Source organism: Pongo abelii, chromosome 6, assembly GCF_028885655.2.
Source record: "Pongo abelii isolate AG06213 chromosome 6, NHGRI_mPonAbe1-v2.0_pri, whole genome shotgun sequence".
NCBI lineage: Eukaryota > Metazoa > Chordata > Mammalia > Primates > Hominidae > Pongo > Pongo abelii.
This window is the reverse complement of record NC_071991.2, coordinates 8748941-8764812: the sequence shown is the minus strand read 5'-3', so window position 1 is coordinate 8764812 and position 15872 is coordinate 8748941. Positions and strand designations below refer to the sequence as shown.

Here is a 15872-nt window from a genome sequence, read left to right as displayed (position 1 = left end):
CATTACTCATTAATAAAATAATAAGAGCCTTAATTGCATTTTTTCTATACATCAACACTGTGCTTAGTTCTTTTTTTTGGAGACAGAGTCTCGCTCTGTCGCCCAGGCTAGAGTGCAGTGGTGTGATCTCGGCTCACGGCAACCTCTGCCTCCCAGGTTCAAGTGATTCTCCTGCCTCAGCCTCTGGAGTAGCTGGGATTACAGGCATGCGCTACCACACCCAGCTAATTTTTGTATTTTAGTAGAGATAGAGTTTCTCCATCTTGGCCAGGCTGGTCTTGAACTCCTGACCTCAGGTGATCCACCCACCTCAGCCTCCCAAAGTACTGGGATTACAGGCGTGAGCCGCCACGCCCAGCCTGTGCTAAGTTCTTAACGTGCATTTTGTCATTTTTTGTTCACATCGCCCTGATGATGCCCCCATATTTTTTTTTACCACCTTCCCCTTGCTTACTATTTTCCAACATATCAAAGTTGACATTTACAAAATTGTATTATTTATCAGAATAAAAAACTGCATAGCTTCTTCTGTCATTAGCGGTACCTGAAAGGATAAATACTTCAGGTCTTTATTTGAGTTGGTTTTTATGTCATCGTATGCAGTATAAGAGAATATCGGTAGGCTGGGTGCAGTGGCCCTATCTCTACAAAAATAAGAAAATTTAGCCAGGCATGGTGGCGTGTGCCTATAATCCTAGCTACTGGGAGGGCTAAGGCAAGAGGATTGCTTGATCCCAGGAGTTCGAGGCTGCAGTGAGCTATGATTATGCCACTGCACTCCAGCCTGGGCAACAGAGCAAGACCTTATCTCTTAAAAAAAAAAAAAAAAAAGTATATTGATAAACCCATCTGAATGTGTTTAAGATTTTTAGTTTAAAGCATTTTGTATTTGTTATAGCTGATCTTCAGTTTGAGGAGAAAACACTTTTTAGATGGTTGTCCATTTTTTGTTTCATATGATACTAGATTTGAAAGTCAAATCTTTGGCAAAGCTAATTTTTAGAGTGTTTTTGTTCGGGTGTAAATATAGATTAGCTAGTATGGAAATCTCGTCTTTAATGCTAAACTGAATAATTTTTCTTTGTTTTTAGTGTTATGTGCCAAGAACCTTGCAAAGAAAGACTTCTTCAGTAAGTAAACACTTATTTTTTCCCTCTTATAATGTTATGCATGTATTTCTGAAATTTTAAACTTTAAAAAAAGATTGAGTGTATTCTCTTCAAAGTTTTGCCCTTTACTTAATAGAAATCCATGGTTCTTCAAACTTTATTTCCCGGTTGACTACAACATGAGTGGTTCCTTAGCTGAAAGATACAGAACTTACAAATCATACCCCAAAACCTGTCTTTCATTTCCTATTCTGGTCACACCCAATTTTTTCTGCCTCTCTACCTATTAGAATATTGCTTTCTGCTGGATGATGTATTCTCAGCTCTAATACGAATGAAATACTTTTGTATAAAACAGCTGGATTTGCATACAATTGTTAATCAGATTTTATAAATTAAATCACATTTACAACACCCTATAATTAAAGGAATTGCAAAAATAAGAGACTCCTTTTCTAAAGGAAGAAATGACTCCTTAAGAAAGTCAACTAGTATCTGGTCAGTGCCTGCAGCATTAAATTCTTCACACACTTTCTGATCCTCACAGGACATCTTTCAGTTCTTGAGTGGTATTATTCGTGCTTTCAAGATGAAGAAACTTAGGCTCAAAGGCTTTCTCCAGGTAGCCAGGAAGCTCCAGCGTGGCGGCTCGTGTCCATCTCTATCTCTGACAACTGTCCACTTTGCCACCTGTATGATCTAATAAACCTGTCTGATTCATTCTCTAGCATTTAGGAACTACCGAATTAAGGCCTGGTGAATACTTGCTTCCATAGATAAGATAGGCAAAGATCAGTAAACAAATTTCGGGGCATTATGAATTTTTAGAAAGTCTAAATACAATTACTTTCAGACACTTTTCCCTCCACTTAATTAGCCCCACTTTAATAGAAATTTGAATGTAAGCCTTTTTTTTTTTTTTTTTTAGTCACTTTCTTTTCTGCCCTCTAAAAATCTGAGTATGGAGGCATACTAGGCTCTCTTAGAAAGCTCAATAGACATAACTTATTTTGCTGATTGAAATTATTCTGAAATTAGAGAACACGAATTGTGTGTTCTGTGTCACATGGATGGATGTGAGGTCTCATCTAGGTGTGGGTCTCCTCTCTCCTCTAGGGCTCCCCGACCCTTTTGCAAAGATTGTCGTGGATGGGTCTGGGCAGTGCCACTCAACCGACACTGTGAAAAACACATTGGACCCAAAGTGGAACCAGCACTATGATCTGTGAGTTGAATGTTCTGTAAGCCCCATGTGGAGCGGCAGGAAAGCAGGTGTCTAGCTTTTACGAGAAACACCTAAGAGAAAAAAAAAAAAGATGACTTTTTATTGATAACAAAAGCGGATGGCCAAATGAATGTCTACGTTGCCTAATTTTAGAATTCATGTACTTGGAAGTTCTTGCATTTTGTTACTTTCTTTTTTCTTTCTTTTTGAGACGGAGTCTCACTCTGTCACCCAGGCTAGAGTGCAGTGGCGCGATCTCGGCTCACTGCAACCTCCGCCTCCCGGGTACAAGTAGTTCTCCTACCTCAGCCTCCCAAGTGGCTGGGATTATGGACATACACCACCACGGCCAGCTAATTTTTGTATTTTTTAGTAGAGATGGGGTTTCACCATGTTGGCCAGGCTGGTCTTGAACTCCTGACCTCAAGTGATCTGCCCACCTTAGCCTCCCAAAGTGTTGGGATTACAGGCGTGAGCCACTGCGCCCGACTGCATTTGGCATTTTCATAGATTTTTATGGTTTGGTTTTGTACATGTGATCCTCAAACTTTTCAATCTCCTGGCCATTTTAGCAGAAAAAAAGGCCATAGTTTGTGAACTCCACGTGCTACTGTTTTTCAGCAAAACCCTAAACCTAGTTGTAGTTTCTACCTAAAAAATGCATTTTTTTTTTTTTTTTTTTTTTTGAGATGGAGTCTTGCTTTGTCGCCCAGGCTAGAGTGTGCAGTGGCGCGATCTCGGCTCACTGCGACCTCCACCTGCTGGATTCAAGTGATTCTCCTGCCTCAGCCTCCCAAGTAGCTGGGATTACAGGCACCCGCCAGCATGCCCAACTAATTTTTGTATTTTTAGTAGAGACGGGGTTTCCCCATCTTGGCTAGGCTGGTCTCGAACTCCTGACCTCATGATCCACCCGCCTCGGCCTCCCAAAGTGCTGGGATTACAGGCGTGAGCCACTGTACCAGGCCTAAAAAATGCATTATTATGACTGTATGTTTCTGTTGACTTTGGAAATTTTTGCTTTCTAGTACATATATATTTTCTGCAAGAGAAAATATAGTTTTATGTGATCAAAGCCATCAGACAATTTCTTATATTCATTCAAAAACTGGATTGTACTTTGAAGACCACTATTTTATTTTATTTTTAAATTAAATTAAATTTTTTTTTTCAAACAGAGTCTCGCTCTGTTGCCCAGGCTGGAGCGCAGTGGCGCAATCTTGGCTCACTGCAACCTCCTCCTCCTGGGTTCAAGTGATTCTCGTTCTTCAGCCTCCCGAGTAGCTGGGATTACAGGTACCCGCCACCATGCCTGGCTAATTTTTATATTTTTAGTAGAGATGGGTTTCACCATGTTGGCCAGGCTGGTCTTGACCTTCTGACCTCAGGTGATCCACCTTGGCCCCCAGAAGTGCTGGGGTAACAGGCGTGAGCCACCGCCCCCCTCTGTGAAGACCACTATTTTATATGCACCCATGTTTTCATGTTCCTACTAAGATATTTTCATCAAAGTAATCCTGAAAGATTATTGTCTTTTAATTAATACAAATTATACTGTATTTGGGTGGGATTTTTGAGAATTATATTCTAAGATTCAGTTTCAGTGACACTGAGGCTGTGTAAGTGGGTTGAGTTCCTCTCTCCGTTGACTTGCAGTGACAGTAAATGGAGGTTTAATGTCTTAGTGTCCTCTTGTGTACTTTGAATAGATCCGTAGGTTTGTAAGTAGTCCCTTGTCACAAACCAGTATTCTATATCAAACCTAATTGGTGAGAATTTATGAATCATGTTACTGTCCTATGCGACTATTAAAATATAGTAAATTTGCTGGGTGCAGTGGCTCACACCTGTAATCCAAGCACTTTGGGAGGCCGAGACAGGCAGATCACCTGACGTCAGGAGGTTGAGACCAGCCTGGCCAACATGGTGAAACCCCATCTCTACTAAAAATACAAAAATTAGCCAGGTGTGGTGGCAGGTGCCTGTAATCTCAGCTGCTGGGGAGGCTGAGGCAGGAGAATTCCTTGAACCCAGGAGACAGGTTGCAGTGAGCTGAGACTGCGCCATTGCACTCCGGCCTGGGTGACAAGAGCAAAATTCTGTCTCAAAAAAAATAAATACATAAAAATAAATAAAATATAGTAAGTCTGTTACAAGATTATTATTATCATGTGGTTATCTACATTTGCCCCTTCCATAAGGAGCAAGGTAGTTCTTCTTCCCAGCTTGTTGAAATTAATGGATACGTATTTATTAAATGCCTGTTACATGTGTAATACAGAGGCAACATTATTTTATAAAGTTTCTTAAAGACAAAATCTCAATGAGATATCATAATTCAGAAATACAATTAAAAGCTGGGCATGGTAGCTCATACCTGTAATCCCAGCACTTTGGGAGGCCAAGGCAGGCAGATCACCTGAGGTTAGGAGTTCAAGACCAACCTGGCCACATGGCGAAACCCCATCTCTACTAAAAATACAAAAATTAGCCAGGCATGGTGATGCACGCCTGCAGTCCCAGCTACTCGGGAGGCTGAGGCAGAAGAATCACTTGAACTTGGGAGGCAGAAGTTGCAGTGAGCTGAGATCACGCAACTGTGCTCCAGTCTGGGGGCAACAGAGCAGGGTTCTATCTCAAAAAAAAAAAAAAACAAAAAACAAAAACACAATTAAAAATGAGTTTTGCACTTTCTTTCCAGATATGTTGGGAAAACGGATTCGATAACAATTAGCGTGTGGAACCACAAGAAAATTCACAAGAAACAGGGAGCTGGCTTCCTGGGCTGTGTGCGGCTGCTCTCCAATGCCATCAGCAGATTAAAAGATACCGGATGTAAGAACCAAACACTTTCCTGCCTCTTAATGCAACCAAAGAAAGCTTAGGAGGCATCGTTTTCTGTTCTGATCGCTGAATACTGAATTCCTGCCTTCCTCCCTAGTTCACGTTCCTTGGGTTAAGTTTTGAATTGTTTGTTTACAGACCAGCGTTTGGATCTATGCAAACTAAACCCCTCAGATACTGATGCAGTTCGTGGCCAGATAGTGGGTAAGAACTTTCTTGTCTGTGTAAAGAGATGCTTTTCCAGAACTTACATTCAATCCTTCATCGCTGAGAACTCACATACAGGCACTGACGATGCTGACGGGCCTCAGAGGACAGACCACGTATGGGACCTTCTCTTCAGTACTAGGAAGTTTTGTCTTGTGTAGTTTTTATTATTTTATCTAATTCCCTTCTCCTGGCTTTTTTTTTTTTTTTCTGTTTTTTCTTTTTTTTGAGATGGAGTGCAGTGGTGAGATCTCAGCTCACTGCAACCTCCGCCTCCCAGGTTCCAGCGATTCTCCTGCCTCAGCCTCCCGAGTACTTGGGACCACAGGTGTGCGCCACCATGGCTGGCTAATTTTTGTATTTTTAGTAGAGACGGAGTTTCACCATGTTGGCCAGGCTGGTCTCAATCTCCTGACCTCGAGTGATCTGCCCGCCTCAGCCTCCCAAAGTGCTGGGCTTACGGGCGTGAGCCACCATGCCCGGCCCCCTTCTCTTGGCTTTTAAAGTTGAGTTAAAATGACTTGGGTACAGAAAAATTTAGGGTTAGAATTTTAAATGTAATTTTAATCATCACATTTATGGACAATACATTTTTGACCGTATTATCCAAGGGTAGATAATAAGAATGGTGGCCACACATACAGGAGTTGGGAAATAGTTTCTTCTGGAAGCCCCATCATATATGTAAAAAGCAAAGAGTTGTGAAGAATTCCATGTAATATGATTTGTACAGTCAGGAGATTGCATTATTTAGAATGAAAAATTAAAGTGTGCTAATGTTACAAAGTGTTGGCTAGAGGCAGTCTGTTGGAAGTGATTTAGCTGTTAAATAACTCATCCTATTATCCACCCACTTGTATTAGTGTTTTAGGGTAACTCAGATATTGACGTGTAAGCACTGCTGCATGGAATGAAAAAAAAAAGGTCTCTCTGCAGCACACTGGAGTGATTCTCACTCTAAATCTTTTAGGTATTGTCCTGTGTAGACCTGACCCAAGATAAATGAATAGTGCAGACATACACCCTGAAATCTACCATCATGAAAAAGTTCTCACCGAATGCTTTCCTGCGTGTAATTTCTTTTTTTCTTTGTGGTGGGATGTGCCAGGGAGAAAAATGAGTAACTGAAAATAACTTTATAAAAGTCTTGTTCATAGTAAAGATAGAGAATAAATATTTAGATTCACTTAGACTTTGCAGATACTAAAAGTACTCTCTGTGTCTTTATTCATTTATTTTTTTGAGACGGAGTCTTGCTCTGTCACCCAGGCTGGAGTGCAGTGGCATGATCTCAGCTCACTGCAACCTCTGCCTCCCGTGTTTAAGCGATTCTCCTGCCTCAGCCTCCCGAGTAGCTGGAGTTACAGCTGCTTGCCACCACGCCTGGGTAATTTTTTGTATTTTTAGTAGAGACGGGGTTTTGCCATGTTGGCCAGACTGGTCTGGAACTCTCAGCTTCGGGTGATCCGCCCGCCTTGGCCTCCCAAAGTGCTGGTATTACAGGTTTGAGCCACCGTGCCTGGCCTCTCTGTGTCTTTATTAAACTTAAGTCAGAATGTTCTTAAGAAATAAAAACTGGGCTCAGTGGCACATGCCTGTAGTCTAGCTACTCTGAGGCTGAGGCGGGAGGATTGCTCAAGCCCAGGAGTTTGAGGCCAGCCTGGGCAACACAGTGAGACTTAATCCCCCCCAAAAAAACTTCTTATTTTTATTATTTTTTTTGAATTTTCAATTTTTTTTGGAGACAGAGTCTCACTCTGTCACCCCTGCTGCAGTGCAGTGGCGCGATCTTAGCTCACTGTAACCTCCGCCTCCTGGGTTCAAGCAATTCTCCTGCCTCAGCCTCCCGAGTAGCTGGGACTACAAGTGTGTGCCACCATGCCCGGCTAATTTTTGTATTTTTAGTAGAGACGGGGTTTTGCCATGTTGCCCAGGCTGGTCTCAAACTCCTGAGCTCAGGCGATCCTCCCGTCTTGGCCTCCCAAAGTGCTGGGATTACAGGCATGAGCCACCGTGCCCGGCCCAAAAAAAGTCTTCTTAAAAAATAAATCTTCTTGAAAATAACTTAGAGGGACTGAATATTGCATTGTTATTTTTATGGAGACCGGGAGAAACATAGCACCCTTCTCTTTGCCACATTTACAAGGAATATTCCAAGTAGCACGCAGCTACTGGAGTAAAATCCTTCGTATTTGAAAGCATAGGAATATATGTGTGTATGCATACACATATGCCTCGTTTTCTATGATATTGTACATAAATTCTAAATTAGCAATGACTCACTGTATTATAATTATGTAAACCCCGCTGGGTTTTAACACAAATCGTTCTTTTCTCTTTTAGTCAGTTTACAGACACGAGACAGAATAGGAAGCGGCGGCTCGGTGGTGGACTGCAGAGGACTGTTAGAAAATGAAGGGTGCGTATAACCACAGTGAGAGGCGGGCCGAGTTCTCTGCTGCCTTCACCTTTTGGCCTATAGGAAAGCGCCCTTCCCTCCTGAAGTCACTCTGCAGAATGCTTGAGATGCATAAAGGATGTTGGGATAAAACTGTGAACCAGTTTACTTGTCTATAAAGGAAGCTGTAAAAACAACTGGGGTTGGCTGGGCGTGGTGGCTCACGCCTATAATCCCAGCAGTTTGGGAGGCCGAGGTGGGCGGATCACGAGGTCAGGAGATCGAGACCATCCTGGCTAATACGGTGAAACCCCATCTCTACTAAAAATACAAAAAATTAGCCGGGTGTGGTGGCGGGCGCCTGTAGTCCCAGCTACTGGGGAGGCTGAGGCAGGAGAATTGCTTGAACCCGGGAGGAGGGGGTTGCAGTGAGCCAAGATCATGCCACTGCACTCCAGCCTGGGTGACAGAGTGAGACTCTGTCTCAAAAACAAACAAACAAACAACTGGGGTTGTGGCTGAAAGACTCAGAAGCCAGTGAAAGAGGCTCCCATGGGCCAAAGATGGGTGAGTTTGAGCATCAATAAGAATTATAACTGCCTGTAATCCCAGCACTTTGGGAGGCCAAGGTGGCCAGAGACTTTGGTCTCAAGTTTGAGACCAGCCAAGGGCAACATAGCGAGACTTTGCCTCTACCAAAAAATAAAAAATAACAAATTAGCTGGGCACGGTGGCACACACCTATAGTCCCAGCTGCTAGGGAAGCTGAGGTGGGAGGATTGCTTTGAGTCCAGGAGTTTGAAGTTGCAGTGAACCCTGATCACACTGCTGCGCTCCACCTTGGGTGACACAGCAAGACCCTGGCTCAAAGAAAAGAAAAGAATTATAACTGCCATGAATTTGGAACATATCAAATATATTAAAAATCCTTGGGTTCATAATGACGGGGGAAATAACACACTAAAAAATAAAACAAACTGCCGAACAGTCATTGGTCACTGTCACCATTTTGCAGTCCCCCATGAATTAATGGACCTGGCCAACAAGCAGTAATTGCTAACAACATCACAAAAGAGAGATGATCCAACATTAACACACCTCTTGGAAACACAGGGGACCAGGAATGTGTCTCACAGCCCCAAGGGAATATAATCAACAAACATCCAGAATGGGGCCCTCTGTAGGACAGAAAACCCAGGGTCTTCAACAAATAGACTGCAAGAAAAGCAAAGATAGGGAAGGAGAACCTGTCAACAATTCATATAAAAACAAACTTGAGACATAGCGACACATGCAAGGTGTGGACTTTGGATCCTGATTTATGAGACAATTAGAGAAATCTGAATACCAGTATTTGATTTTTTAAAAAAGTTAATGAACATTTTTTAGTTGTGATAATGGAAATATTTAAGGATGAAGTCATAAAATGTTGGGGTTGGTGGGGAGGGATTGGAAGAGTGGACATTGGATGATGGTTAGCTGGGAGGGGTGGACACGGGGTTCACTCTACTGGTCTCTCATTTTTTATACATATTTGAAATTTTTCAATCTAAGATTTTAAAAAAGTATTTGCTTCTAAGGGACAGTAGCCTATTAAGGTAAATTGTCTTCAAAATTGCTCAGGGGGTGAATATTGATGTTTAAAAAGTACCTAAAGGCATTTTGGCATTTTATGTAACCGGCAGTTTCACTATAGAGTAAAATAACAAGTAAAATGGAGTATTTGGATATGATTTTATTTTATTTTCGAGATGGAGTCTTGCTCTGTCACCCAGGCTGGAGTACAATGGCGCAATCTCGGCTCACTGCAACCTCTGCCTCTTGGGTTCAAGCAATTCTTATGCCTCAGCCTCCCGAGTAGCTGAGACCACAGGCGTGTGCCACCACACCCAGCTAATTTTTGTATTTTTAGTAGAGATGCGGTTTCACCATGTTGGCCAGGCTGGTCTTGAACTCCTGACCTCAAGTGATCTGCCTACCTCGGCGTCCCAAAGTTGGGATTACAGGCGTGAGCCACCGCATCTGGCCTGGATGTGATTTTAAATCAAGAAAAATGAGATCTCATTTCACGAACTCCTCATAGTCTAAGGCTGGTTTCTCCTAATCATTCCAGTCTACCCTATGGTGAAATTGTACAGTTGGCCTTGGGGACACTCTGGCCGCCTGTTCCTCTTAGAAGAGTCTGTCTTTCTGTTTGAGTGGCACATGGTGAATTTTACAAAACTAGGCCCTTGGAACACTGGACATTATTAAAGGAAAGCAAATGAATGTATGTGATGGTGTCCCCTAGGACACTAGCCCTAAGGCGCTGGTCTTGTGACTCCTCCATGGTGACACCATGCCTGCCTGCTCTCGTCCCTTTCAGAACGGTGTATGAAGACTCGGGGCCTGGGAGGCCGCTCAGCTGCTTCATGGAGGAACCAGCCCCTTACACAGATAGCACCGGTGCTGCTGCTGGAGGAGGGAACTGCAGGTTCGTGGAGTCCCCAAGTCAAGATCAAAGACTTCAGGCACAGCGGCTTCGAAACCCTGATGTGCGAGGTTCACTACAGACGCCCCAGAACCGACCACACGGCCACCAGTCCCCGGAACTGCCCGAAGGCTACGGTGAGAGAATGTATCCTGCTGTGGCCAGTGCCATCTGCCCTGTTTCCATGAGTTGACCTTTTTTTTTTTTTTTTTGAGACAAGGTCTCGCTGTCACCCATGCTGGAGTGCAGTGGCATGATCATGGCTCATGGCAGCCTTGACCTCCCTAGCTCAAGTGATCCTCCCGAGTAGCTGGGATTATAGGCATACACCATCATGCCCGGCTAATTTTTGTATTTTTTGTAGAGAATAGGTCTCGCCATGTTGCCCAGGCTGGTCTCAAACTCCTGGGCTCAAGTGATCCACTTGCCTCAGCCGCCCAAGTGCTGGGATTACAGGCGTGAGCCACTGCGTCCGGCCTTTAACCCTTTTTGAGTAGCCTGTTTGTGCCAAAAGTGCAGATGTTTGCATGGCTATGCCATTTGATAATTGTGGCAGTGTAAAGACAACTGGAAGACAATGGTCCTAAATCTAGCTAATCATGAATTTTCAACAATTGCTCCAAATCTCCCAGTTTAGAAATCAAGTGAAAATCTTAGGCAAACGAAGACCAAAGCAAACCAAGGTAACACGTAGGCTAGTTGAGGGTGTCTGTAGTGCTCTGGAAAGGAGAGCATGGGGCGAGATGGAGAAGAGGGGATTATTCGGCCACCTCAGAGAGAAGAACTGGGATAAGAGGGGAGTGTTATCTAGATTTAGATAATACCAGACGTGAGGGCATCGAGGGTTGGTTACAAACTCTCCCTGGAATTGAACTTGTCTAATTTGGATCCCTAATTTCTTGTGTAGAACAAAGAACAACAGTCCAGGGCCAAGTTTACTTTTTGCACACACAGACTGGAGTTAGCACATGGCACGACCCCAGGATACCAAGGTAAGCCTCCTGAAATGCACACCCGCCCAGCTGTCTTTCCAGCAGTTGACTTGAAAAGCCAATACCTTCCAGATGTGTTGCTCTTGTTTTAAACTAAAAATAGGGATGAATGAGATGATATTGATGTCTGGGATTTGCTTCAGATAAGTTGGGGTGGGGGGAGTAGACAGGGGTACATTTGAAACGTAAGTCATTGTTGACCTTTGAAACAAGGTTGACCATGATCATTGTTGAAGTTGGTTACACAGCGATTCCTTATGATCACTAATTTTTTTATATGCTTAAAATTTTCCATCACAAGTCAAGGAAATATAAAGACTCTGTTACCCTTTCTCTCTTCTACTTTACTGTCCCCATTGCCTCAGTCCCTCGGGGACCATTCCTGGGGGAGATGCAGCTTTTCTATACGAATTCCTTCTACAAGGCCATACATCTGAGCCCAGGTTAGAGAGACCCCCCCACCCCATAACAGAGTTAAGTTTCTTTTTTTCCTTTTCTTTGCTTTTTATTTCCTTTTAGAATAGCATTACTACCTAATATGATTTTTGGTAATACTTAGTTCCTTTTTATTCATAATTTGTTTCATCTGAGAATAAACTTCCTGTCTGATTTTCCAAGACTATGTTTAATGTATGACTCAGTACCTATAATGAGACTGGAAATATATTACCTGCAAATGAATGAGGTGTCTCTTTTGTACCCCCTGTTAGAAATGACAGGCTTTTGTGTTAATTAGAAACACATCTTGGTCAGTAAAGCTGTGCTCCCTTCTGACTGTAGATTGTGTTGAAATTATTAATCAGGAGAATAATTAATCATTCTTAGAGTGGAAAATACTTGTTGAACAAAAAGCCCATTTGAAAATGAGAATGCCTCGTCCTGCTGCAACTGTTTAGAATCGCGAGTTTCTGAATGCATGTTCCTGTATCTCCCTTAGCCCTGAAAAGCTTGGTGCTGTCTGGGAACTTTCCAATGAAGAAACCCTTCTGGCCTGGAACATTTAATGACACTTGTGAATTCAGATAGTTTTCTGACAGCACTAAGATACTTCCTACTATTAGGGCCTTCTTTTGTATAAGAAATGATATTCCGTGGGGAGCCCGTTCCTTATCATGGTTATAAGCTCTGAAACTTCCTTTTTTTTTTTTTTTGGAGATGGAATTTCACTCTTGTCGCCCAGGCTGGAGTGCAATGGTGTGATCTCGGCTCACTGCAACCTCTGCCTCCCAGGTTCAAGCAATTCTCCTGTCTCAGCCTCCCGAGTAGCTGAGATTACAGGCACTCACCACCACACCCAACTAATTTTTGTATTATTAGTAGAGACAGGGTTTCATCATGTTGGCCAGGCTGGTCTCGAATTCCTGACCTCAGGTGATCCACCTGTCTCCCAGAGTACTGGGATTACAGGCGTGAGCCACCACGCCCAGCCTGCAAGTTTGGTTTTAAATCTCTCGGATGTTGCTGCTGTTTGCAGCAAAGAGGCCTGGACTGAGTGGAGGTTTGGCGTAAGTAGCACCACGAAGGTCCATCTTAGCAGAGCTGGGACACAGACACCTTGATAAGGAATCTTTGTGGCTTCTGTTGCTGACTTTTGGTCTCATTCTTCCATACTCAGTTGGACAAACCTCTCTGTATCTTCCATTTTGGTAGAGACCTTAACAGTGTGAATTGTGATGAACTTGGACCACTGCCGCCAGGCTGGGAAGTCAGAAGTACAGTTTCTGGGAGGATATATTTTGTAGATCATAATAACCGAACAACCCAGTTTACAGACCCAAGGTTACACCACATCATGAAGTAAGACTTTAAAAATATTTTTTTGCTGACCTCTTTCATTGATAATTGAATGCTTTCTTGGACTGGTATTTTTGTGAATGTATCGACTGCCTTGCTGGTTGGATAATAAGCATGGTCAAAATGATGTTAAATATCTGGTGGATAATTGCATATTTTAAACTCTTAAATTAGCTGTGAAGAGCACTGAAGCCCTATGTTGTTGCTACCCTTTTCTTACTTGCAGCCTAAATAAAATTTACCGAGATGGCAGTGGTAGGTAGCTTCATGAAGGAAGCTTCTGCACGGCGCGCTCTCATGAGACACGTGGCCCCTAGGTTGAGAAGTAGAGATAGGTGATACCTCCCTAGTGCCTGCACGGTGGGGAACTGGATACCTTGGAACTGAGAATTATCTTGGATCCCATATTTAGTGTTCCAGGCCTGTCGTGTTCTCAGAGCCAAACATTCCACATAGCTCTTTTTTGTTTGTTTGTTTTTTGTTTTTGAGATAGAGTCCCACTCTGTCGCCCAGGCTGGAGTGCAGTGGTGCGATCTCGGCTCACTGCAACCTCCGTCTCCCTGGTTCAAGAGATTCTCCTGCCTCAGCCTCCTGAGTAGCTGGGATTACAGGCGCGTGCCACCACACCTGGCTAATTATTGTATTTTTAGTAGAGACGGGATTTTGCCATGTTGGCCAGGCTGGTCCCAAATTCCTGACTTTGGGTGATCTGCCTGCCTCGGCCTCCCAAAGTGCTGGGATTATAGGCATGAGCGACTGCACCTGCACCCGACATAGCTCTTTTAACCGACAGCTCTGTGTCTCAGTGGCAAAACTTGAACAGGATAAATGCCACTTTGTCACCGTACTAATCCTACTCCTTTTACTGAAATTTTGCTCTCAATGAGCACGTGTAGAAATCTCTCAGTAGTAAAAATGAGGGATGGTTTTCATTAGATTTCACTTGAGCAGTCTGCTGTTGTGCCTATCATGAGATTTCATTTGAGCTCTCCACTGTTACCTCCTTTAAAATTTTTTCCCATCATCTCCATTTCATTCTAACTGCCAAGGTGCATCTGATGATGCTTTGGTCCATCTCATGGGTGCGTAATAGATGCGTAATAAATGACAGCCATTTTCCATTTTTATTTGTGGTAGTAATGTGCGAGATAAGTGGTTGCTTGGAATTGGGGTACCTCCTTTTTATTTTTGAAAAAGACAGAGTCTGGCTCTGTCACCCGGGCTGGAGGGCTGTGGTGCAATCTCAGCTCACTGCAACCTCTGCCTCCCAGGTTCAAGCGATTTTCCTGTCTCAGCCTCCTGAGTAGCTGGGATTATAGGTGCCCACCACCACACCTGGCTAATTTTTTGTATTTTTAGTAGAGACCAGGTTTCACCATGTTGTCCAGGCTGGTCTCGAACTCCTGACCTCAGGTGATCCACCTGCCTCGGCCTCCCAAAGTGCTGGGATTATAGGCTTCAGCCACCACGCCTGGCCTGGGGTACCTCCTTTATTGTACTGTAGACCTATATTTAGGCTAATGTGGCCATCAGCAACTTTGACACAGCTAGCTAGGTACATGGTTATGTCATCAGGGAAACAAATTCTCCCTGAAGCTGCATGCAGCTAGCTCTCTCCTCCGACCCTGTCGCGTACGTGGGTGCTTGCAGCTCCCCTGGCCGGGGCTTCGGAGTGACTTTCTGCGTCTCTTCTTCTCAAGTCACCAGTGCCAACTCAAGGAGCCCAGCCAGCCGCTGCCACTGCCCAGCGAGGGCTCTCTGGAGGACGAGGAGCTTCCTGCCCAGAGATACGAAAGAGATCTAGTCCAGAAGCTGAAAGTCCTCAGACACGAACTGTCGCTTCAGCAGCCCCAAGCTGGTCATTGCCGCATCGAAGTGTCCAGAGAAGAAATCTTCGAGGTAGAGAGTTCAGGGCCACTGGCCAGACCCTGTTCAGAAACAAATAAGGCAATTCAGACAAAGGAATCTCAAATGCGTTTGTTTTCAAGGGCTGCTTTAAATGAACTGCTTTGTGGGTGATGTCTGCGTTTCAGGGAACCCTTCTTTCCATTTGGTATTTCAGGTATTGATTTTATTACTAGGGGAAGTGCAGAGTTTGTCAGGACCACAGCCTGTGTAGAGGGAGGGAATGGGAGCCATTTCCTCTTATGGTAAAAATGAAAAAACTGTATACACCTAGAGGTGTATACAGAAACTAGCACTAAAAAACAGTGGGAACCGCCTTGTCTGCATGATGCGGGTTAAATATTCCTGCAATTTGCAATCTGCATTTTCCCCAGAGCCAGTCAGTCTCCCTCCTCTCTTCTTGTGTGAGATGTCATCTGAGGGCTGTCCTTCTCAGGGCAGCTCAGGGGCTGGGGGCCATCCTGCTTCTCCGGTGGAAATTGGCAAGAAGCAGGTGGCTCTTGGGACAGGCTCTGTCCCTTACGCAGCTTCCTGCAGAAGCAGGTCCCTAAACAGAACAGGCTCTTTTCCCAAGAAAGCCGACCATACGGGAAAATCTCTATGGCATTTGGGCCATTTCCTGCCCTCCTTTGTGGAGACACTGTCAGAAATGATCAAAGGAGACTGAGCACAGATTCTCCCCGGGTGACAGTGCTAAGGGAGCACTGAGGGGCGAGGGAGCTGAGCGCCTTCCCTACCGCGAGGGCTGGGCCTGGGTGTTGGATGGGCAGCTTGGCCAGAGCGCCCAGCCCTGCCTGCTGCATGTCTGCCCTTGTTGCAGGGCTAGGAAAGCGCTGAAGTACTGACTTCACTACTAGATCGTTTCCTCTTTCCCTCTCGGGTTGCCAGAGTTTGTTTGTTTGTTTGAGATGGAGTCTCGCACTGTTGC

At 44.1% G+C, this 15872-nt stretch overlaps 1 protein-coding gene across 5 annotated transcripts in view; it reads left to right on the top strand.

Annotated features, from left to right (window-relative positions):
- SMURF1 (SMAD specific E3 ubiquitin protein ligase 1) overlaps positions 1-15872 on the top strand; it is a 116471-nt gene that overhangs the window by 81304 nt on the left and 19295 nt on the right. For 3 of the 5 annotated variants that reach the window (XM_024250422.3, XM_024250421.3, XM_063725642.1), the window contains exons 2-10: positions 1092-1130; positions 2226-2334; positions 5036-5169; positions 5317-5382; positions 7729-7804; positions 10149-10390; positions 11161-11245; positions 12896-13042; positions 14740-14938. In XM_024250422.3, coding sequence (XP_024106190.1) covers positions 1092-1130; positions 2226-2334; positions 5036-5169; positions 5317-5382; positions 7729-7804; positions 10149-10390; positions 11161-11245; positions 12896-13042; positions 14740-14938 — 1097 coding nt within the window. Of the gene's footprint in view, positions 1-1091; positions 1131-2225; positions 2335-5035; positions 5170-5316; positions 5383-7728; positions 7805-10148; positions 10391-11160; positions 11246-11610; positions 11689-12895; positions 13043-14739; positions 14939-15872 lie in introns of all 5 variants that reach the window. The other 2 variants (XM_054560191.2, XM_054560192.2) reach the window with 1 other exon arrangement.